This window comes from Osmia bicornis, chromosome 4 (assembly GCF_907164935.1).
Source record: "Osmia bicornis bicornis chromosome 4, iOsmBic2.1, whole genome shotgun sequence".
NCBI lineage: Eukaryota > Metazoa > Arthropoda > Insecta > Hymenoptera > Megachilidae > Osmia > Osmia bicornis.
The window spans coordinates 10,194,413-10,218,652 of NC_060219.1; the positions used below are offsets into that span (position 1 = coordinate 10,194,413).

The 24,240-nt window shown below is 41.4% G+C and overlaps 1 protein-coding gene across 7 annotated transcripts in view; it reads right to left on the reverse strand.

The window, feature by feature from the left end:
- Positions 1-24,240, reverse strand: part of LOC114877236 — an 84,309-nt gene that overhangs the window by 47,904 nt on the left and 12,165 nt on the right. For 5 of the 7 annotated variants that reach the window (XR_003789535.2, XM_029189584.2, XM_029189592.2 and 2 more), the window contains exon 2: positions 18,811-18,996. Coding sequence is in view for 5 of the 7 variants with exons in the window: in XM_029189584.2 (XP_029045417.2) it covers positions 18,811-18,996 (186 nt within the window). In the remaining 2 variants the exon portion in view is untranslated. Of the gene's footprint in view, positions 1-18,810; positions 18,997-22,213; positions 22,441-22,989; positions 23,196-24,240 lie in introns of those variants that run through there. The other 2 variants (XM_029189567.2, XM_029189575.2) reach the window with 2 other exon arrangements.

Here is a 24,240-nt window from a genome sequence, read left to right on the forward strand (position 1 = left end):
GACAACTGCCTTGTTTCATATTTCATATTATTAAGCACGTAATGTACGTGCCTCGTGACATGTGACAACCCCCCGAGAGACATGACTGATGGCATCCAGTTATTTCGGTCACGGAATACTAATAACGCGGCGGCCTAGAAAGGTTTACTAACAGAAAGATCAAATTTATAAGGAAACCCTAAGGTATATCCGATGACTGACAACGCAGCCCACCCTCTGCTTTTCATAAATTCCAACGATATTTCCCGTCATCGAACGCGTTGCAATCCTTCTGATCGAGCTGTACAATTTCGCATACGCGTATCGCCATCGAGCATGCAACTCGGAAGTCATTGCAAGCATCCACGACGATCGTTGCTCTACAACGCTGATCCAGCACATTGTCCTCGTCCCGGCTCGTTTCTCATTCCTGATCGCGTTAATCTATCACCCTGGACGCATTATCACCACCACTGTCGGAATGCTTTATCGAATCGTCGCCGTCGACGAATTCACGAATCTTCCCCGTTGTTCGTTACTCGTCGAGTCATCGAGATCTATCCGCCGCGTTGCGAACGCTTTCGAAAGCAGTTGGAAGGAAAAATAGAAAATTAGAGGGATAGGACGGTCACGTCTTCCACGATCGAGGGTGGCCACCCTCGATGTGTCTTAATTCGCGCGGGAATCAGGTCGGTGCTATGCGCCACGATGCGCCATCGTTTCGCTGTTTAACGCGTTTCTGCACACACGGACACACGTGCCACGACCTTTTACACCGGTAAATTACAAGTTTGCCAGCAACGTGTCTCGCGTAACGCGGCGAAACAAAGTACAAAAGCGTTCTATTGCGCCAACGCGACACTTTCTAAACCTCCAACCACTTTCCTACATTAAATATTGGATAAATGCTTTTGTTGCAAACGTGTACATTTGGTAAATTTAAATCTAAATTACAGGTCCCAGGGTAATAAAAGGTAGCATCTAGTAATTGCTTTTCCGGATATATTTCTTTTCCCTTCTGGCTCGTGTATTTCTATTTTCACCCTTCCTAGTCTTAATTCTTCTGGCAGAAACAAATCTTCCCTAGCTTCGTCCGGTTTGGTCACTGACAATACACACTTGCCGACCAAACCCGAACGTGTCCAACTATTGCGTTCCACTAGCAGTATTTTCTCGTTTTCCTCGACTTTCCCAACGGTCCTTGTTACCATCGACCATCTGTCTTTTCTCTGGACAAGTTTCTCTGCCGATTGAAAATCGACGAGCCACCCTCTGCCATCATTCAATCCTGGATAAACATTTTCTTTCAACCTCCACGGATTTTGTACTATTTCAAAAGAGTGATATTCGATTGCTCCTGAAATTGTGTAAATCGCAAGTTTCCTGTGTATGAATAAGTTACACTTTTCGAACATCCTCTACTTGATACCACGCTGAATTATACCGCCTTTCGAAAATTTTTATGGGAGAACACTAGCGTAAGAAGAAAACGATGTACCATCTACTAACACCTGATAAACGTCCCCTCGTTTATCCTCTCGCAGTTTCGTGGCTTCTTTAGTACGTTCTTGAGAGAAAGGATAAATTGAATCTCGTGAAACCTCGATCATCGAACGGCTGACACGACCCGATGAAAAATGTACCGAAGGAACAATATTGACTAGCTTTATATAGTGGACGTTATATTTTTATCAGAGACGTAGAGTTGACCAAACTTCATCTTCGAATATGATTTTTCAAGGTTTATAGAATCTTCTGTAAAGCGCTGGTTATTTTCTATCATTTTCTCGTGGATAGCAATCATACGTCAGGGATCAATTTGAATTGGAATCCACGTCATTTGTTGCACGCGATTTTTCTATTTGCTCGGTGGTTGCGTGGCAAGATTACAATCTGGAGACATTGTCTCGACGGTGTACACGGTCTGACGTCGAAAACTGCATCGATCAATGTCCGATCAATTCAATTCCTCCTCGTTCGTTCCACGTTTCTCTCGATACCACTAGAAAATCGGTACACTTATCGAGACACGTCCATATCGTCGGCATACGACGTCGAAAGTTCTTTTCAATTCCACGCCGAGCTTTTATCGATCAGTTGCCTCTCTCCTTTCTTCTACCTTCGACGGCTAATAATTTTTTCTTTTCACTTGTAACATTGGCAGACATTCGTTCATGATTCCTGGATTTCCTCTTCGACAGTACGAACGACGGATGTTCTAGGAAAACTTTGCATTCTACCGTCAAAGTCAATTCTTGAAAATGCCAGAAACAAGACATTGGTTTTTCACTCGCGATTGAAATTGACCAATATAAGAACAGCACGAAAGTACATGAATTTTAAAAGAGCCTAGAGTTTGAAGAATTGGAAAATGGAGGAAGGTAAATAGAATAGAGAAAGAATAGGATGGAACAAGAGGAAAAGAAATTCGGCAAGTCGGAAGTTGCCAACCGGATGGTACGCTGGCGTACTATGGAAATTCCTTTTCCGTGAGGAGTAAAATATTCAGCCCGCGAGACGGACGTCGCGGCGCGGCGTTTCTTCGCCGAATCCATCTTCTTTTGTCGAAAAATCTTCCCCTCGGCCTGCGTTGCCGAGCATTTCCAAGTGTATTTGGGCAATTTTCCAGCCGAGCCGGCGGTTCGAGGTTTCTGGATTTACACCTGGCGGTTTTGCGATCGATCGACCGCATTCGCGGTACTCGAGCGCCGGCTCCAGATGAAAGAGAGATCGATTTTTCGACCGACCAAGCGACAGCCCTCTATATACACTAGGCTAATTACCACTTTGTCTCCTTCTCTCCCTCTCGAGAGAACGTTGTTCGTTCGATGATTTTTTTTTTTTTCAACCCCTTTCGTTACCTAACCCAAGCCAGACTCGCTACACCAACCACTAACTTCGGTTAAAAAACCATCGCCTGCTCTACGCTACCCATCGCTTTCAATATACCCTGGATACCGACGTTGTAATTTTAAAGAAAAATATTTTTTCAATCATATTAATTCCTGCGGTCCGGTTATTAAAATAAAGGATGCTTTTAAAAAACAAACACACTGAAAAAGTTTCCAATATATTATAACGTGGGTGGTTTGAAAAATGTATACCAAAAAAATAATCTCTTTTCAATGAGATTTTTTCCCAGAGATTCCAATGTTCATAATCTGAATAGCTTCAAAGAACAAACACGCTACAAAGTACATTTTTTGGTCCAAAGAATATTCTCTGCAAATTGTTTGGTTTTTGGAACTCTGGCGAAAAAAAATTTCTCTCAAACATATTCATCCTTTGAAATTGCAAACAATTTTTCCTTTCACGACCAGAGGAAGTAATTAAGTGGCCTCTTTCGGTTGGTAGAGCCTGTATCCAGAACAGTTTTATTTCTCATTAAGAGCGCGTAATTTGAAGCAGTAATCAAGTAGAAAGTGACGTAAGATCATAAACTGAAGATTTCGAGGATCTCCTCGAGGGAAATGTCAAGATTATTCTTTCCCCTTCCCGGGTTTCGTCTTCGCAGAGTTTCCTCTCGACCGTCAATTCCAAAGATCGTAAAGTAGAAATTCGGCAAGGATGGTAAGCGGGTCAAGAGTTTCCGCGGCGGCAACAGGACATTTCGAATGCGAGGCGAGCTTTGTTCGCAATTTCCACGGTGTTCATCGGCGACCGAGAATCTTAGCAATTTCGGCGAACGCGATAATTCAACGGAAGCACGGCCGTAAGTTTACGCTTTCAGCAACGATCGCGTGTAATTCGCAGCTGCACGCTTCTGCATAATGCAGCCAGGCGAACGTTTAACCCTTTCGGTGTTATGGCCGCGTGTACCCACCGCTTCGATGAAACAACACTGCTGAGAACTATGAACTTGGAAGTGTGAAACGGGGTTATTACAAGCTACTCGGTCGTTTAATATTAAAATAAATCCTACGTGGAAATTCGTGATGCCGTTCTTCGAGGGGAAGCTTTGAAATGTTGAAACGATTACGGAACGTAGGTATCGTCTGCGCGCCCCGTTTATCCCCGTCTTCGAAAAAGATTTACGAAAATGGCGGCACCGGTTCGAAGAGTTTCTGCTCGAATTCAGTCGATTCGCAAGCCCCGTTCGGGGAGCACGCAACACCGAGGCGATATGTAAATTTCAACGCGACGCTAATGCGACCGATAGACGTCACGGCGACGAGGGAATTGCACGGTATAACGCAAGTGCAATGGAAAATGGATCGTAAAGGTCGACTAGCTCGCACCATCGACCTGTACGATTGTTTCCCGCCCCTTTTCATCTTTCGTTTACCGTGAAAGTGAACAACCAATCAGATGTGGTACGCTCGGTTTCATGTAAATATTTAAAAAACTTTAGCGAGAGAAAAGAAAAGCAAACACCCCGAATAACGAGGGTGGTTAATCAACTAATCTATCAACGCGTAAAAGCTCATTAAAATCTGAGGACGCTTGGGAAATTTCTCCTGGCAAGTATCAATGCGCCCTAAAACCCCTGATGAAACAAGCTGCGAATACCGCTGAAACCTCGGCAACATTTTCCTACTGAAAACGGCTTACACTGAAAAGCCTCGAACTGTAAGTATTATTACAACAAACCGAGCCGTAAAAGCCTCGAAACTTTCGTTCAAAGGGTAGTAAATGCCCTTATTTAACGGAATGCGCGTCTACCCAACCCATTTTCAACTTACATTTCCTCAAAAACAAGAACTTAAGGGGTCAGGCCGCAAAAATCGAAAATTTGTTTTTTTTTTTGCTTAAAAGGTGCCATCTACATTTTTGAATAATTATTACATACAGTATTTAACATTCCGTCCCTGTCTCACCCTGCGTAAATGAAACTATGAAAACTTTCGTTTAAAGGGTAGTAACTGGCCCTTACACGAAGGTTTGCACATCTACTTAACCCATTTTCAGGATGGATTCTCTCGTAAACGAAACCTCGTGCAAAGAAACTTTATCCCACACATTTTCGCACGTAGAATATCCTGCTTTATCTCTGAATCTACCATCATCCCTGTCACACCCTTTTGCATACGAAATTATCGAAGTTCACGAATGAGTTTCGGCGGTGGCGGCGTTCGTTCGTTCGTTCTCTAATTGGCATTATTAAACTGCCGTCTAAATTGGTCGCGGTATTCTACACGATTCCGCGGCATTGTACACATCGTGGCCGTATTATAACGCTTTCATTGTGCCCGGTTGGTTGTTTGAATTTCATTGTAACACCGAGCAAAGTCGATGAAACTGTTCCGCCAGCCTGCACGAGAAGAAGTCGACGAGTAATTTAGCAACACGCGAGAAGGACGATTTATGCGGCTGAAAATTACGTTACCGGCCAGATTTTTCCACCTTTTTCTTTTTCTTTCTTTACCTTCGAAGCTGGAATGGTCGGCGATCTAGCGAGGTAAATATTTGACGTAGAACACGTCGAATCTTTTGACTGCTGTTTTTCCACAAACACCACTCGATTACCACGAAATTGGAAACTTCGAGCTCTTGCTAGCTGCAAAGTTTCGATAAACCGGCTCTATTGCTGTTCTCGAATTTTGCTTTGACATTCCAAGTTGAAAATTCAAGTGATTATTAAAAAAAATAATGACGCTTGGAACTTGTCGAGGAATTCCTCGACACAGCTAATTTGAATAAGAATGCTTAAAGCTATTTGCTCAAAATTTGCATAAAATCTACTGTACACAAAAGTGTATAGGCATAATTACAATCGTAGAATCGCCATTTGCGTGTCATGGAAAGATTGTCCCCAGCTTTTTTGATTTTTTTCACACTGGAATAAAATCAGAAGTCGTTTGTCATATTATACACGCGACTATTTGGCATTTGCATTTCTATATTCTGCTCTCATTTATTATTTATTCAAATTCTAATTGCGACTACACTGTAACAGGAAAATTTTTTCCACTGACGTATTCTAGGTCGTTCGAGGATTAATTAAGGAATCAAGGAGAAAAAGAAATGCCTTACCAGTCGAAGAAATTCCAGAGGCACGTGAACATGGCGATGGCACGTCTGGTACATTGAATAGAACTCACGATACACGTTAATTCTCACTCGCGTCGATTTTCGCGCGATTCACCACTCTCGTTCATTACATTTTCACGTTGAAGAATTAATTAATAGGTTTGTCGCTGTTTCGCGCGAGACTATTTTACTCGGAACTTCTCGGTGCATAGGAACCCTGCTGTTACAATTCATCGATTTAACAAAATTACCATCTTAATTTAGTGTTCCAAGCAATAAAACCTAACGGATTTTCAACTGAGATACCGAAACGTTTACATTGCACATTAAACCTTGACTTTTTCTTCACGAAATACGTAATCCAATGCTAACGTAAACAGGCTGATGAAAATTGCATACGCAATTTCGCGGCTCGCGGACTTGATTACTTTCTCACGAGCTAGCGTGTTACATTTTCCCCACGTGTTTTCTTTTCCCTACTCTTTTTACACACAACGAATTCACAATGGTGAAGTCATCAGGGCTGAACGAGTCACCGCTCGTTTGCATACAAACCATTTTAATTTCTTTAGATTACGTGTAGAACAGCAAAGGTGGAATGAAAATAACAGAGAAACTAAGAAACATCTTCTATGTACATAGGGTGCCGTTTAAAAGACTATTGATGATTTTTAAATAATCTTGAAGATCCTATGCCCACGTGACTCATGCGTATAATTCTCTTTCCCGTCCACGCGAGCCAGACTAAACAGTGAAAGGGGTTAAAGACCGCAAAAGGGTTAAGGACTCTTCTATTCTCGCACCCAACGCCAATATGTTCGTCGAATAAACCTTCTTCACCAGCTGTTCCCTTTTATAGTCAATTTGAAAAAAGAAGAAAGCATATGCGATTCCACGAGACGAAATAACGAGAGGACAATGGGAAACGGTGGGGTAGAATGGCAAGGTCAGTGATGTAACGCGAACGTTTCGCACCCCTCGACCTCTTTTTAATTCGGTCGCGATGCGAGGGCTGCCACCTACCACGATTAGCATTCACACTTCGGCGTGCTGGTTCGTTGAACGATGTCATCTCACTGCGAACGAAGCCGAGGATAAGGGATGGAGAGAGCCGGGTAGCAGGAAGCGGAAGAGAAAAGGGGGGTTTAGGATGAATAGAAAGGAGGGGCTGGAGAGGGTGGACCGGGACCGATTCAATATTTGCGAAGCCGGGATAAAGTACCGGCACCGGGAACAATGCTCGGTGAATCGAAGCGAGGTTTTATTCTCGATGTTTGCCGATTTTAATTGCGCGCCGCGACGGTAATTTGTAAGATATTGCTACGCGTACCGGATCCGATTGATCCGATACTTCCTTCCTAGAATTACTTTTTTTTTTAAATAGGAAAATTCATTTTATCGCGTGAAAATCGTCGAAGAGAAACGTTGATGAGAAAAACGGTGACCGGCAAAGGTGGCGAGGATCAAAAATGCTTTAGAGAAGGTTGGATGACTTCCAAGATCAACGAAATCCTCGAGATACTCAAGATCGTGGGACGATTCGATTGTCGAGGGTCCGAGAAGTTGAAGTAATTTCTAGATTCGAGGAGATTTCCAGCAATTTTCCAACTTTCCCTCTGAGATTGATCGAGGATCTCGAGATTGGATACTTGCCGAGTTCCTACATCATTCATAGGTTGTTCGAATTAACTCTATACCGTCCAGCTCGTCGGCTGAATATTTTAGCCTTTCATTTTCACGATATACGACACATCCCTGAACTTGACGAGCTAATTCGAGCTTCCAGCTCGCCCTTGGCCTTTCCTCGCCTCACGGCTTCTGCATTTTGCAAACGCTCGCAGCCTCTTTTACGCTCACGCTTCGTCGTCCCTGCTTTTTCGACCCGGCTACCCGTTTCTCCTCTTTCCCTCATCAATAATGTATCGTCGCTTAAAAGCATCACGGAGAAATTGTTACGGTCACTATCTTCGCATCGTGTCTCAAAAAAAAAGGAAACAGGATGCGCAAATGTTATAACGCAATTTCCCTTGAAATTTCCACGTCAAAGTTTTAGGTCAAGGGCGGACTGGCCGTAGGTGAGCCCAGTAGGGATTTCAGGCGTAATTAATTAAAATTAAGGCCCGTCGTGTCCACCGATCTCTCGGTGAAGATTTATCATTTCTCGGGAATTTCAAAACAGCAGCCAGATCTCTGGACGCGTTGGAACAGCCCTGGATTTTCGTATCAGCTCTCGTCGTGCTGTGTGCATTCAAGTAGGAGTAACGCGTGTCGTCAGCACGCCAAAGGTTGGCTTTGAGCGCGAATTAGTCGGCGGAAAGATAAGGAACGATGAGGAAAGGTGAACGTGCAGAGCAAGGAAGGCTCGTTTAATCGCGGCTATCGTAAATAACGAGCCCGTTCCTTTGCCTGGCGTTTCCACTATCACCTGTCGCCGTTGCATTTCTCTCTATAATATGCGAGAAACGCGAGATACACCCTTGTCTTTGAGACGCGACTTGTAAACGCGAATGTGCTTCAAGTTAATTGCTCCAGACTGATGCTGCTTTCGAAAATTTTAAAAAACGTCCACGTTTTCAAATTTTTGACGAGTTATTTTTAACGATACAAGTGTTTCTTTTATTTTTTGCAAGCATTTTGATACACAGGATCGAGGGAGAAATTACACCGGGTTAACTTCGGGAAAGTTTTAATTAATATTAGCCGACGTAAAACTTGACTAGCTTTTACAACTAGTTCGCGATACCTTCTTAAGGATTTCATAAAAAAGCAGCGCTGTCGAACCTCGTGCCTAAAGTTTTCATTTAAAGAACGTTAATTACAACGTGAAACTTGTATTAAATTACTTATTACTCTTGATGAAGCTAATAAAATGGTGTCTCGATTAAAACTGGCCACTGAAATTTTAATATTTAAAAGAGGGATTGAATTTTGAGCGCACACAAGGAGGGTGCAAATCGAATAAATTCTAAACTATAAGGTTTTCTTGGATTATTGATAATATTAACTCTAGAAAGCAAAAATGAATTGGTTTGATCAGTTTCTAAAGATTCAAAACGATTCCGAAGAGAGAAAAAAATCATTCCACGTAACAAGGTTAGAAGGAAAATTATCCAGCTATCGCTTGAAATTTCAAACGTCCTGGAAGAAGAGAGCTTTACTCAAAATATTGCACCAGCTGAAATGAAGCCGGTGCTTCTCGTTTTATTTCCTTCTGTAGATGCAATCCTACTACCGAGGGATCCTCACGTAAATTGGGTTAAACAATTTCAAATGACAATTTTCAGTCACGTAATTTATTCGGGACGATCTCTGTATGGCTGCACACTTTTTCTAAACGGGGACTTTTGTAACTTTCCATATCGCATAATATCGCGAAAGAACTCGTAGACCGGAAATGAAGGTATAAGAACGTTCGAAAGTTACATAGTGTTTTGCAATCGAGCAGAAAATGTAATTCGAGAACGTTTTCAAAGAAGAATATTACAGAGGAATATCAGCTAAGATAATATCGTAGCAATTTGAATTTTATAAAAAACCGGGGGGTCTCAAAAGCCAGTATCATTTCTATTCTATTACATTTTTAAAAAATTAAAAATAGTAAACGCAGATATGATGAATAAAAAGAATATTATATAAGTTAAAAGTATCGAGCTTAAACATTCTACGCCCTCGAGGGAGCGGAAAACATCCAAGAGAGGAAAAATAAAATTTCAATCGAGCTTTATATCGATCCGGATACGTACACCGCCGGAAATTTGGACAATTAAATATTAAAAGTGTCTCTACGCGGGTGTTGAAAGGGTTGCAACGAGCTGCTTGAAAATCCTGTTTACCCCGAGGACCAAGTTAAATCGATTCATAACAAATTAACGACGGTCCAAAGCAGCAGCTTCTCCTTCTTTATTCATCGCGTTTGCTCTCGAAGCGTCATTAATTATCGAAGCAACGTCCTCGAATTCTGTTAACGAGAAAACACGCTTCTAAGGATGGCAATGATTAATAACGAATATGAAAATTTTATATTGGCATAATGGAATGCATATTGTTGTACGGGTTCACTTTCTTTTTAGTTCCCTTTCAGACCAGCATCAGTGATGATGGATGCGCTGCAACGAGTTCTGATAGCAACATGCAAGATAAAAGGTAGCAAGAACAATGGGAGCAGAAGAAGTTTTTATAGAAAGAAGAATGAAACAGGTAATTCGAAGAAAATATCATAGAAAATCATAATTCAGGATTATCTCAACATTCGGTCGGTTAGAGAAGCTCAATCATGGCCAGCACGTTCACCTAATTTAACACCCTTGGATTTTTCTGTCTGCGGATTTATTAAGTCTGAGATATGCCCCGGGAGAATTACAACACGAGCTGATCTCCAAGAAATAATAACTGAAATTGTGTAATACGTGTTTAAAAATATAGAATCGTATCGATAATCGTAGATTTAATGATATCGTAAAATTGAATCCGCGAACCGAAGAGATTCTTTGTTCTCGCGCTGAAGAGGCGTCGCGACGAAAAAGTCAAGGTCGGCCTCTCGTTTTAATTATCCTCTTCAACGATAAAATCGTCCCCGACATTGCTGATCAGAAAGCGTGTATTTTTTATTATCAAGTACTCGATCTATAATAGTTCCCCGAGAGAAAGAAAATGGACAATTTTTTCTCTCTGACAGTGTTGAATTATCAAACTACTTTAGTTTTATTTTTAACTAGACAGTTATTTAATTTTTACTTGAATCGATCAGCCAACTTGTTGAAATGAAAAACAACATTTCAAACATTGTTTCATCCACCCCAGTCTCAACAACACCCCAAATATTTCCATTGTTTACCATCGAATTCGATCAATCCGGATCGTTTGACCGTTTCAAGGGAGCAACATTTCACTGTCGTCGAGGACAGACGGAAGATTGCACCGGAAGAGCAACGAGCGTCCCGACGCCGAAGCCGGGAGGCCGTTGGCCGCACCGAGAAATCCGTGATCGTTAATTATCGAAAACAATCGATCAATCGGATAAAATCGAAGCGAGTCGTAGGTTACGAAAGCAACGAGCATCGAATCTCCACGCAACATCACTGTTCACCGCGGCCACTTTCCTTCGATTACCACCATTTTCACGGGATTCTCCCCATGGAAAAGGTGGAACGGGTCACGGAAGGACTCGTGACATAGGAGGAACACTTGACACACGGCACTCGAATGAGAAAAAAAATCGCGAGACAGGAAGCGGAAGAGCGAAAAGCACGGAAGAGAGAAGGCAGCCTCTGTTGGCCGACTCGTAACGCGGCGACGGCACAACTGGCATGCGCCTTTTCCACCCTCCTTTCACCCTGTCCACTTTCACCCCCTCGCACCACCGACACATCCTCCCTTTCCACCCTCTTTCTCGCTCTACACGCCACCCTCTTCGCTCCGTTCCGACTAACGCGACCCGGCCTCTGCCTTTACCGGCGCATCATCCCCTCCAACAGGGCTGAATCGTCGACGGCGCATTGTCCTTACGAGAGCTAACGTCCTGCAGGACGAATCTCCCTTTGAAACTGACAATATTCTTCGGATAGTCTTACACCGCGAAGGGGAATCATTGGACAAAGTACGATGATGGAAACTGATCAATTTTCGAGCTTAATTATTTAAATAGTGAAAAATTGAAAAGATATAAAACAGAGGAATTATGAAAAAAATCTCGGTATTCTGTTCGTTTTGCAGTAGTATTGTTCATGCAGCACACGATTCGCCTTTTATTTTCATACTTCAATAGAGCATAAGTGAGGGAACATTGGCAGTTTAAAATCATAGCTATGAAAAAAAGGATTTGAAAGCGCCGTTGCAAGCACTGGTTTAATAGGGCGACTAGCAATTAGCATTGCCACGATTATCCTCGTTGAACGAACGCCAACGTCACGTCCACTTTATTATCGTTATTTCCTCGCCGGGGGCAGCTCGGCATGAACGAACATTAAAGAAGAGCTTTCGAGGGAAGACGTTTTTCCCTCTGGCGTATCCCTGATCCTCGTTCATTCGATCGACCGAGCAAGGGATGAACCATCGTATCGCGTCGGCCATGAATGAACGGGTCACGACTACCACAGCCTATTTACTCGCACGCTTTACACGCGTTTCAGTCAATCTTTTATATACCATCGCTAGCGTATAAATTTACCATGGATTTACTTATTCAGTAACGAGCCATTCTGGTCGATTCCGTTGGGCAGATTGCCCCAAATGTCGAAGGATAATTCTGGTTGAATCGCGACTCGAACCGATCTGGCCGTTGTCTAAGTCACGAAAAGAGGTCACGCGAGTGAAAACTAAGAAGCTTTTACATTTGGTCAGCTTCCAATTGCGATCATCCCCTAGCGAGTGGCCACCATGGCCTACTAAACACGCGAGCAATTTATAATCTCCTGACCCAGACGTTCGATCTGATCGACTCTCCAACCGCTTCGAACAATCTTTCCGTTTCCTTCCTCACGTTCTCCACGTTTTCACCCTAACCACCCGAATACCATTGTCCCGATTTCCTCGAGGTCGCTAGTTAATTCGTATGACAATTTTAAGTAAATAGGGAAGGATTGTAAATGAAAGAAATTAGATAGCAACGATTAGAGGAAGCCGACGATTAATAAACCGGTTCTCGATCAATGATTTAACGAGGCAACGCAAACGACAGAATTTCGAGCTCCATCACGGTAAATTAGTAATTATCCCACGAGATACGCTTGCTGCGTTCACGATTTTGCGTGGTACAGTTCTAAATGGAAAACACGGGCTGGCTTTACGAGTAGCAATTCTTAGTTTGCATTAGCCAGCGAGTAAAGAGCGTCAGCAAATATTTAAGAAACCAAATGAAACTCACCTGTAACGTAGAACGGACAACGAGACGTTGAATAAGTAAATCCTTCGCGTACGTGTACAGAGGAGCGTTATTTAGATCCCTCGAATATGACGTTACTTCTGGGCTTTAAAAGTTACGCTTAAAAGGACACGTTTCATTTGAATTTATTAAAACGAACGTAGAAACGTTTTCTTTTATATTCAAATAACAAGGTTAAAGGGTTTTTAACCAGGAGATTGTGTAAATGGTTATCGGGTTGATCGATAGCTGAATGCACGAGATTCGAGCTTAAAGGAAGCGAACGAAGGGATGTATCGCGGCGACAGCCCATTAGGAAGATCTATGTTCGACGCTGAATACACACGATCTCTCCTGTACCTATAATGTATCTAGCTAAACGAGCCTTGCGAAGGATTAGCCGAGTTTCTTTTACGTCGAATCGCTTTACTCTGGCTGACTTCGATGAGTTTGCCTATCGATAAAGCAGCGAAACGATCGAGACAAGGGTAGCAAAGAAAAGGCCATTACTCGTATCAGAACAGGCGATTAACTATTATCGAAATTGTTATCTCGCGCTGTTAGAAAAATTCTACTTTGAATAGCGCGGTGCAAGGAAAAGTAGAACAGGCTGAAAAGAACCGGGCGAATTTTCATCACGAATCCATCGGTCGATTGGCGGACCAGCGATCGCCTAAGGCATTTTATTCACCGAAGCTTTTGGAAAATTTCGAGCCGAAAAAGGATTCCAAAGGGAAAAGCAGCGAAAGAAAAGGAAGAAAGGTATTATCCAGCGACCTCTCTGCTCGTCGAACGCGCAACCTATGGATTCGTATGAGAGCACGTGCTCCTCTATGGCTGCAAACTCGCAGGTGCAACTATATGCAACTCGTGGACGTGACATAGCTCCTCTGTTGCATTATGCAAAACAACATGCGCGCTTACGCACGGGTCTGTTAAATAAAAAGGGAGAATAACAGCTGGATCGAAATGGGAAACTTTTCGAAACTTCTACCGTAAGCTCTTTTCAAAATCCTACGGCGTTATCAAAAGTCTTCGTATATTTGCGAAGTCATTTTTTTTTTAGAAGATCTAATAAATAAATAAGAAAAATGGATTGTAATCACGATTTTTATTGCCGTTCTCCACCGATCAATAATTATTCGATAATTGCTACAGAATTAATCCGTCAAATTTGAAGAACAGAAAACAACGTTTCAACGTTGTTAATGTAATTATCGATGAATCGTGGAGAGTTTAATTTGATTTACGATAAAAGAAAAGAAATCCGTCGAACGAAATCGATAGAAGAAACATTCTTCCACTGGTTTACTAAACAATCGCACCCAATTTGATTCATCGGTCGTTATTTTAAAGCGGAGAAGGTAAAAAAGAAAAAAGAAAAGGAAAATAGGGAAAATGAAACCATTTAGCCAGCCAACGAAGTTTGAAACGATCAAAGCGACTCTCGACGCATTTGCAACGAGTTTATTCATTAGGCGTACTTGTATCCCGGAATGACTGTAATTATGATTACGAGCTCTTGTTTCGAACCGCGTGGCTCGAATTGGAAAACCGAGACAAAAAGACTAGCCAGCAATTCAACGGGTCGACGGAAAAATTCTAACGAGCTTCCACAGCTCATCCCTCTGCCAGACTATTTCAAACATTCCCTAGGTAATTATTTTTAAAAAAAGAAACGCGATGAAAGCCGATACGAGCGACAACAACGTTTAATATAAATTTTGCAACTATAAAAAAAAATTCGCTTTGAATTATATTAATCTTTGCCCCTGTGAACGTAATGACAGTGCTTCTTTGGGTATGAAAATAACGCTGGACAAACAGTAACTGGAGCTTTCGGTCTTTTAAAAGCTTAATCCAGTTGCAGCTACTATTCTTCAATTTCATGAAAATCGATCGTTCTATTCACGACGTTGGCCTGACCTACCCTCTGAAACACGATTCTCTCGTACGTGACCCAAGTTTATCGTTCTTCCCTTACCGAAGACACCGAATCGACGTTTCTTGTCACCTTAACCCTCCACCCTTCTTCGTCACTTTTTTCACTCACGTATCCTTCCTTTTTCTATATCTTTTTCTTAGTATTCTCAGTGGGCTTTGTCCAACGAGAAAAAGTAATTTCATCATTTCGTTTGATTGATTTAGTTTCAAGAAAGATTTAAGTAAATTAACTTAAGTACCGACTCTGATTCCTGCTCGCGTCCTGTCTACAAGTAGTTAAAGTATGTCGGTCAGAACCAGAAGGAAGTTGTATAAAAACAAACATCGTAAAAAGTGTTTGACGGATGCTCGATTTTTCGTGCAAAGGAACGCGTTGCTAGCAGAAAGTATCTCCTCTCTTTTTCCCTATCTTACTCCTTTATCATGTTCCTAGGAAATATCGGTTGGTTGCGCGCAGCTTCTGTTTTATTTCATCGTAAAAAGCTCTACTTATCCCGGAAGTATAAAGCTTACTGGCACAGTGCAGAGTTCAACACACCGTGCCTCGTTTATGCGATTTTTCGCATAAGTCAACGTGCAATCCTGTCAGCAACATCTTGCGGAAAAATTTCACCCCCCTTTTTCATTCTACACAACGGAAGACGCCTTTGAACAATTTTATTTTTTAATTTAATACGCTCGAAATTGTTTGGACTTGAAGAGAAAACCGATACACGAACCGAACTCGTAAAATTCTATTACACCCAAAAGGATAATTAAAATAGATTGCTTTCGAAGAAATATTTTCTCCTAAAGCGAGAAGCGTTAATCGAGCAAGTCAATCGAAGAAAATACGTGCAATTTCCCTGGAGTTTCGCTGGTAAACAGATGCGTGACGGTGAACTATGAAAAAGTCCAATTACGTTCTATAAACTTAGCTGTGTGTACGCTTAGCAGTCTACCATGATAAGGATTTGCTTTTCAGCCTGATCCCCGATGCTTCGAAAAAAAGTCTGAAAAAGAAAACACTACGCCGGATTTCCTGGAAGACGATAACACCTTTTATTCCCCAAACGGGAGGAGTTAATTAGAAAAGCAACGAAGGCTTTTAACGACGGTGAGCAGTGGCGAGCTTCAAACTCGTTGAATGAAATTATTTCGGAGCGAGATTCAACGTTTCGAACTAAATAAAATCAGAATGAATATAAACCGTGAATGTAACTGTATATTTTGCGATTCAACAAAAACAATGTGAAATCGTTTGATTGCTCTTCTGAGCCGAAGTGCAATCAAAGGGTTGTAATGGCTCGAATTGAAGCAGACACAATCAGAGTCAATTTGCAGAAATATCACGTTACGATTCGGGGGGGTATGGCGTGACCCATCATAGTTCGGGGTAAGTTTGTAGCTAGTTTAGTTTCACGAGCCACGGGGACCAGTGGCGAATAGCTTATTAGAATCCCTGGTGGCGTGCTGGCAGTCGGCTGACTTACATCGATGCTTTACCGTTAATTCCTATGACGTGACCCACGCCGTCGTATACCCGTCTTCGAGTCTTTGATAACGTGATTTAAAACGAGGATTTGCGACGTTACCGTGTCTGACCGCTAAAAAATATCCCTCGCCAACTCTGGCCGACATGGAAAATTGACCAACCAGCTCCGCTCAGCTCGCGATAGCCACGCTAATTCCCGAGAAGCCTATGTTACTCGATAGGGCAAATTATACACTGTCCCATTTATCGTGTAATTATTTTTCTCCCACCCTGTCGTCCAATGATCCTCCACCTTTTTTCCCCCTCCCTCTGCCGCCCTGTCACGATGAATCAAACGACCCAGAGGCCGGTAATCGGGCAAACTGTTAACGAACTCGGCAATGAATTTAACCTACCTCCTCATAAATTCTCCGCTATCGAGAAAGACGTAAAAAAGGAAAAAAGACGAGGCAGGAAGCAATAAAAGAATCGCTGAACCATAGACAAGGATGGAAATGGAGGAGATACAAGCGAGAAGGGGACGAGGAGGGAAAAAGGAGAATAAATAAAAGAGATTGGAGAACTAGAAGGGTCTTTCCCGTCCGGTTGATTATTTAAATGACTCCCAACGACGAGGAGGAAACGAGGGATGAAGGAACGGGGTAGTCGATAGCGGAAACGTTTTACTTTCTTTATCGATGGCTAAAAAGGAAGGGGATTCGCAAGGTGCTCTTAAGTATTCGAGTCGAAACGTCTTTTACAACTAACACCGAATCGCGTTCACCCGTCGTCTGCTCACACGTACAGAGAAATAAATTGTGTATCACTGTAGAATGGATGTAGCAGGAAGGGGTTGGCAAGTTGTAATTTGTACAGGTATCGAGGTGTTCGGTAATCCCTCGGTGAAACCGGCGAAACGTGACCCGGTGGATACGATTTTTACGCGAGCACATTCACATGGCTCGCGAAGCGAAGCGATACACACGGGCCGAAATCGAAAACGGAATGCAAAATACGTCCACCGTTCCATTTGCTCGGCTGAACCGTATCCATGCGATTTTTATCACCGACTGGAAATTAAAATGTTACAGGGAACGTGTACCTGGGACGCGTGATTTTCGTCGCGGATTCGACCGTCAGTTTTTGAAATCCATTTTACCCTTCGCAGTGCGTGATACATTCTGTTCTCAAACGATTCGGATTTTTTTTTTCTCTTTATTTGTCGTGTCAGGGGTGATTGATAAACTTTGTAGCTCGTAAAAAACTAATTATGACACCGACGTCGGAGCGTCCGACTTATGGCTGACTTGTACTACTTGATTTCGAAAGAACTGCTGGGTGGCCCAGTGGAACCGGCCATGCGCCCATGGTATATTGTAATAATAACTTATTAAGAGTACGAATATTCAATTTCTTTATTTTTTATACTGACGTGATACAATTACTCTATACGCTGAATTCATGAAATGTTTTCGCGAGCGTAATAGCTCGAGAGATCGTTACTATAAAGCAGCAGCAGCTCTTTGGAAGCAAGCAACGAGCTCGGAAACAGCCTCTTCGTAGCCACTAGACTTCTTTCAAGACCTTTAAGCGCGACGCTGTTTCCATTCCGCTCGAAACCGAAAGCCGTTTGTTGTTTCTGCCCACTCTAACTCGTTTTCAACCCCCTTTTACTCGGTCGATTATTGACGACTCGAAAGATAAAAATAATTGTATCAGAATTACTATAGATAAAAAGTAGGCATTCGTGTTTACGTTTCCTTATTTTGCCCTTCGTATCAGGTTAACCTGAATTCAACCCGTTACTTGTCCATTTTAGGACTTTTAGGTAACAATGACCCAACGCACCGGTTCGTCCCCGTATCGAGTGGCGAGAACGTTTCCCACCCCCGAAACCTACCCTATCCCAATACAACCCCCATATATATGAACACAGTATGGAAACAGAGATTAAAAAAAGGGAAGCTGAATCAATCGAACGTAGTGGTGACGTTTCGAGCATGAAGGGTAACATTCGTAAAATTCGAATCTATGTATTAATGAATATGCAATTTCAGATCGCAGCTATTGCAAACGCTACAAAGTTTAACGCTACAAAGTAAACAGAACTAAGGGAATGGAAATAATAGCGAATTAGTGGTGGCGTAGTGAATAACGTGGCTAGTTACGAACGAAAAGGTCTTGATGTCACTAGAGTAACTAGAAGCCTAGTTCCTATTTTCGGCGGATCCTGATACGTACTCAAGAATTCATTCGTGACAGTAATAAAATTAGAATTCTGATGATAGAAGTAAGTGTCGTTAATTTGGCGTAATTAAAGATTAAATGATTAAGTTAAGAAATACTGGAGAACAGATTAATCTCAAGAACCCGAGGAAGGTGAAGTATGAAAGCTGGTAACTAACCGATACATTCTATCTTAATTAACACCTCCCTATATAATTAATCCGGTAATCAACTCCTGTTCTGAGGTCGACCGATCAATTTGCAATAAAAAGAGGTAAAGAATCCTTTGGCTTACATAAGTATTCGATGACAAAAATATTGTACACCGTCCAACGACTCCTACTTCATGCTGTGTATAGGAAAGGGTAAATTGACTTACCTTGAATGCAGGGCGCAGCCACGCTGCACTGTGGGGTAACTCGAGGACGATGGCGGAGGTGGTGTACAGTATGCGGGTGGCAGCGGTGGATCATGTCTGTGGAGGTGGTTGTGCCGATGGTTGTGAGAATAGTTCACTGAACCTCGCAGACTGCCGGCCAGATGGCGATGGGGCGTTGAGGGATCACTTCAACAGAAAAAGTCAACACCTGATTATTACAAGTTCTAGGGAACCTAACAATCTTTTCATTCATTTTCTTTTTTAACAGATGTTAACTATCAATTTTTCAAGTCTCTAGTTCATAGTTTATCAGCTACTGTTAATGTAGAAATTTAGGAATTCCGTGGTTACTTCTAGTGATTTTACTACCTGTAGATAAGGTAGAACGCTGCAGAAAACGTATAAAATAAAGGAAACTACGTTACCCTAGGAAGGTATGAACAGCAGGAATCCTACTATACCAGAAACGAATAATTATTTCACTTTGAAGTTAAAGAAAATGACGGTCTACTGATACGGAGTTTAAATATTGATAGAGTCATCTATCAATATTTGGTGGTTTCTGAAGAAATTTTGTCCACAATTCTTATCGGAAATAACACTCACCGAACTGATAACGCCCTACTTAAATTCAACTAAATTTACAGCTCCCTATCAGTTTGTTCGAGCACGATTTTCCAATTTCAAAGATTAATGTCGCACGATAAGGTCTATACGACACTTTAATCTCACTTGTGCTTCTCATATAAAAGAGGAAAATAATAATGATTAAAGTGGTAAACTTTAAAAACCAGTTCAACTATTGTAAAAGCAAGGACTTTTGTATAATGGTTAGTCTGTTTGCTAACACTCGAGCATATTAGGCTTCACACCTGCTAAACAATTACGCACAAAAGAAAGCCTCGTCACATCCGGTCACGGTAGAACGAGCCACCCTTGTGCAGCCTACTGAATGTACAAATTCCCACGAATTACCTCACAGATAACACGCGAAGCGATGAAAAACCGTCTCCTTAATTTTCAGCAAGTAATAGCTATTCTTAAAGCTGCGAACCCTTCGACTATTCAAAGCTGACATCTAAATTTTTATTTCTCTTCGAACACCTGAACACGTCACACATTCGGACCAGCTCTAATTTAAATAATAATAATAAAAAAAAAGAAAGTGTATTAGATAGGAGGTAATCTATGTAGCGGTACAATTCCACCGAATCGAGATCTTATCTGGCGTATTCGTAAAACACGATGTGAGAGCGGAAATGTTGAAAGGGTCGAGCAAAGCCTCCGTTCACAACGGTTGCATTCTTATCAAGTACCGAACACGTTAAACGAGCTGATATCTTGTCGGGCGTAGATAAAAAAGGGGAAGGTACACAGAGGGTCGATGTACGGCTCTTAAAATGGAGCCAGGTTTGTCGAAGCTGCCAAGAAATCGGCAGATAGCAGAAAAGGTATGTCAATTTAAAGTTTAAGGGTTGATGAAGACGACTACGCAGAGGTTCATCAATGTTTTTAATATAAACGTGATTTTTCAAAGGAGACACGTTCGATTGAACAGTGAATAAGTTTGATCGAAAGGAGCGGAACATTAATTAAGTAAATAAGGGTAAACTTGCAGGGCGAGATCGTGTAGAAGACAAGCTTCCGGTCGCACGATCTCGTCTAACGAGGAAAGAAGGTGACTGGGAGGAAAAAATGAAACTTTGTAACCCAACTTTGCCAAGAAAATATCATTACGGTGCAGCTTGCAGGCTGACTTGAAGTTTCGATACTATAAATTATGAAAAGTTTCGAAAACTATACTAATATTTCCGGAGAGCTCTGACGAAATGATTAATTCATTCCCCAGGACAGGAATATTTGAAATTAGAAAATAGTTTGCCAAAACTTGAAGGATAATTCGTCGCTTTTTTCTGAATTTTTCAAGCAGTAAATATTCTTCTAAATACACTGATTTTTCTGAAGTCGTACAACCGTTTCAACTCGAATAGTCCCTCCCGTCTATCGTATCCACCAGAATCGATAACGTAACCAAGTAGAGTTTCCTATTTCTCTCTGAATTTTTTAAAGAACATTGCACATGACACGCGTGCAAAGAAGAAGAAGGAAAAATAAAGATCAAGAATAGAAAAAAAAATGTTCAACTAATGGCGTTAGAACTGATCAAATTAAAAATTCTCATTTCTGCCAGGAAATCGTTTGTCACACTTTTTCTACCCTTCTAACTGGCATTATTCATATACATATACGGTAAAACTGTAATCCATCATATTCTTGAAGGAATGTCGCAAAAAGGAGTAGGATACAAGAAGGTTAAATTGATGACGTGGCAATCTGAAGCTTTTAACTTCTTGTTAATTTCTCTGGCTGGTTACTTTTCTTGCTGGAACGTTTACTTCTTCCTTGTAATAATTTCGCTCCGTGTACTTAAAGCGTTCGTAGTACAGTAATTTGTCAACAACGACCACGTCCAAGAAAACGGATACACTTTGTTAATTAACTGATACAAACTGGTTACGAGTACTATCGCTTCCCGCGGCAAGAAAACTTGAATACTCCTAACAATTATCTCGAATGTACTCGTAATTTATAAACCGAGCTATGAACTCGTTTCGATTGTTCGAGCAGAATCGAGCGCTTGAATAAATGAATAAAAATAAAAAAATTCTTCAGAAAATATAGAAGACTTGTGGTTAAAATTTCGTTTAAAATTCAAATTTTCTACGGAAAAATTAACTCGAGATTACAAGGGTCTATTTTAATTTCGAGAGCAATTGCCCTTCAGACGGCGAATTTCACTTTTGGGGCTGGTCCCCCATGGGAGAGCATGTGGTAGTCGCTAAAAATTCGTTCAAAGCTGCAGCCAAGTTTAGAGAGAAGAAGCGTTCTATACTTGACCTTAATGGCGTTCGTCCAATGCCACAAACTTTGCGGTGGTCTTAACATTTCTCTTTTCGTTACCAGTATCCAATATCCACGTAACTCCGCGCAGAATATTCCCCACGACCAATCGAATGGCTACTTTAGAAAATTGAATTCGTGTCTCGCAAAACAACATAACGTTACCAGCGGTAACATTACTTTTCAGTATAAAGTAGATTTTTTAAACAGGAGATCGTTAGTCATTTTCTCAATATAGAAATTGCGGCAAGAAATTAGTTAATCTATCGAGGATCACAATCTCGTCGCGTCCGCCATAATCCCGTAGATCCTATCAGAATACACCTAAAAGCACTGACGGAATGTGGTCTATTGCACCGGAAGCGACAGCGCCATCGGCAATTTCATCTTGGAAACTCGACAATGCTAGGAACTCTAATTTTTTTTCTAACGCTAGCTACTAACAATTTCAAATATTCCAAAGAGAACCTGATACCGTTGTGCACACGTTTAATATTCTTACACAGTTAACGGAAATCCTGGAAATATCCCTTCTTTTCTATTTAAAGTTTCCATTGGTTTTTGTAGCTTCGATACACAACTGAGCGGAGATTGAATCGTTGTTTTATATATGAAGAAATAATAACGTTAAGCGTCACGCGAAGGTTCTTCGACTACGAAAAGGAAAATGGTTCCGGCACTGGTACGATTCTACCGTGAGCGTTAAATTGTATTAGAAAAACACAAGAATCGTTGACAACGATTTGTCTTTTATCCGTTGAATGAGACACTTTGATTAGAAATACTTATCAATTGATAAATGAAAAAATATCAATGACAAACGTAACATTGAATTAGTTCAAAAGCTGTTTTTATTTTATGAAGAGAAACACATTATCTCTTACGTTATCATAAAAAGACTTGGCTTTATCAAAGCATCGCTGTCAAACTAGATATATTTATCATCCTTGGGAAATACAAATATTTTCCATGCGATATTTCACAATTAACGCGTCAACGATTCGCCTAGCGGTTGGCACACCTGTCAAAGTTACCCGCTTAAATTCACTTCAAAGAGAATCAACCCCGCGTCTAATAAACGAGACGCATCAATTCACTCTGAGTAACGCTTACGAAATTATAGAACTGCTTTCTGAATAAATTCGCTAAAGCCTCGAAATATTTTCGTCAATTCGAGCACGCAGAGTTCAACGACAGCGTAATAAATATTTACCCGGGGAATGACGCGCTACGAGCGCCAGACACGGTGGGAATCCAGAGAAATACATTCGAGCGTACCTGTCTACGTTGTTGCTTTTAAAGCTGACCATTCCGCTCGACACAGCTTCCCTCATAACCACTGCGCACCTTTGTCACACTCTTTTTACACACTAGCAGCTCGCACAATCACCTCACGCGTTATTAAACACGCTACGCACACAAAGAACATCGTCACGTGTACGAAATGTACGAAACTAACAAGAGCGCTGGTTGCCCCGACCGCGTTTCCGGACTGACTGAAAAGGAGCCACGCTTCACGGCGGTATACCCCCACCACTACTCCCAGATTTCCCCCACCACCGGTATCTAATTGCAGTGTTCGGACAACGCTTCGACCAGCTGACGTTCTTTTGTTGTCATTCTCGACTCGTCTCCTATGACAACCGATCACGATCGGATACCACTGTGACAACGCTTGTCCAGGGTCACGTTAACCCCTTCTACTCTCGACCACCCCTTACGCGTATGCTTGAAGCGTTCTTTCAGACAGGAAGTAGCGAAGAGAATGAATGGAAGATGTTCCTAAAGGGGCAAGGTGGAAGCCTATTCTTTTGCAAACACCTGGGAACGAACATGTTTAATAATTTTTAGCAATATAAATGATAATAAATTGTTATCGTAATTTCTTTTTCTTAGTTTCTTTTATGACGACATAGAAAGCGTTCGTATACCGCAATTTGAAGTTTCCTAAAAGTTTGTAGAAAGGAGTAAAATTCCTGAGGTTCGTCGTAAAATTATTATGCAACTTGAGAACTTCTTGCATTCTGTGCGCCTTAGAAAGTTGTTAAGAGTAATATTAAATTTAAACGTAATTCATGATTTTCCTGGTTTCATGGAACCGTGAAACACCAGAAATACGGCGCACGTCGAAGCCGAGTGCTCACAAGCCGTAACGCGACTCGACTTTTTTTCAAAATACCCTTCTTTTCTTCCCTAGAAAGATTTCGTTCTCTGAATTTTAATTCTCTCTAATCATTTTTGTTAAATTCCTCCAACGAAAATACGTTCAACAAACCATGCGCAAATTTTAACTTCTGTAAACTTTCATGGATGGTTTGATATAATTTTTTTTCTCAAAATAATTAAATGTTTTTACAAGTGTAAGCTTACTTGTTCCATACGACATAAATTTATTTTTACTCAGATTCTGGCAGCTGGAGTTTTTAATTTATCCACAGCTTCAAGGTGGAAGAGTTATGTAATCGATTGAAAATTGACATTTGAATTTCGTTGAAATCATTTCTCAGATATCGGGATTCGATTGGGTTA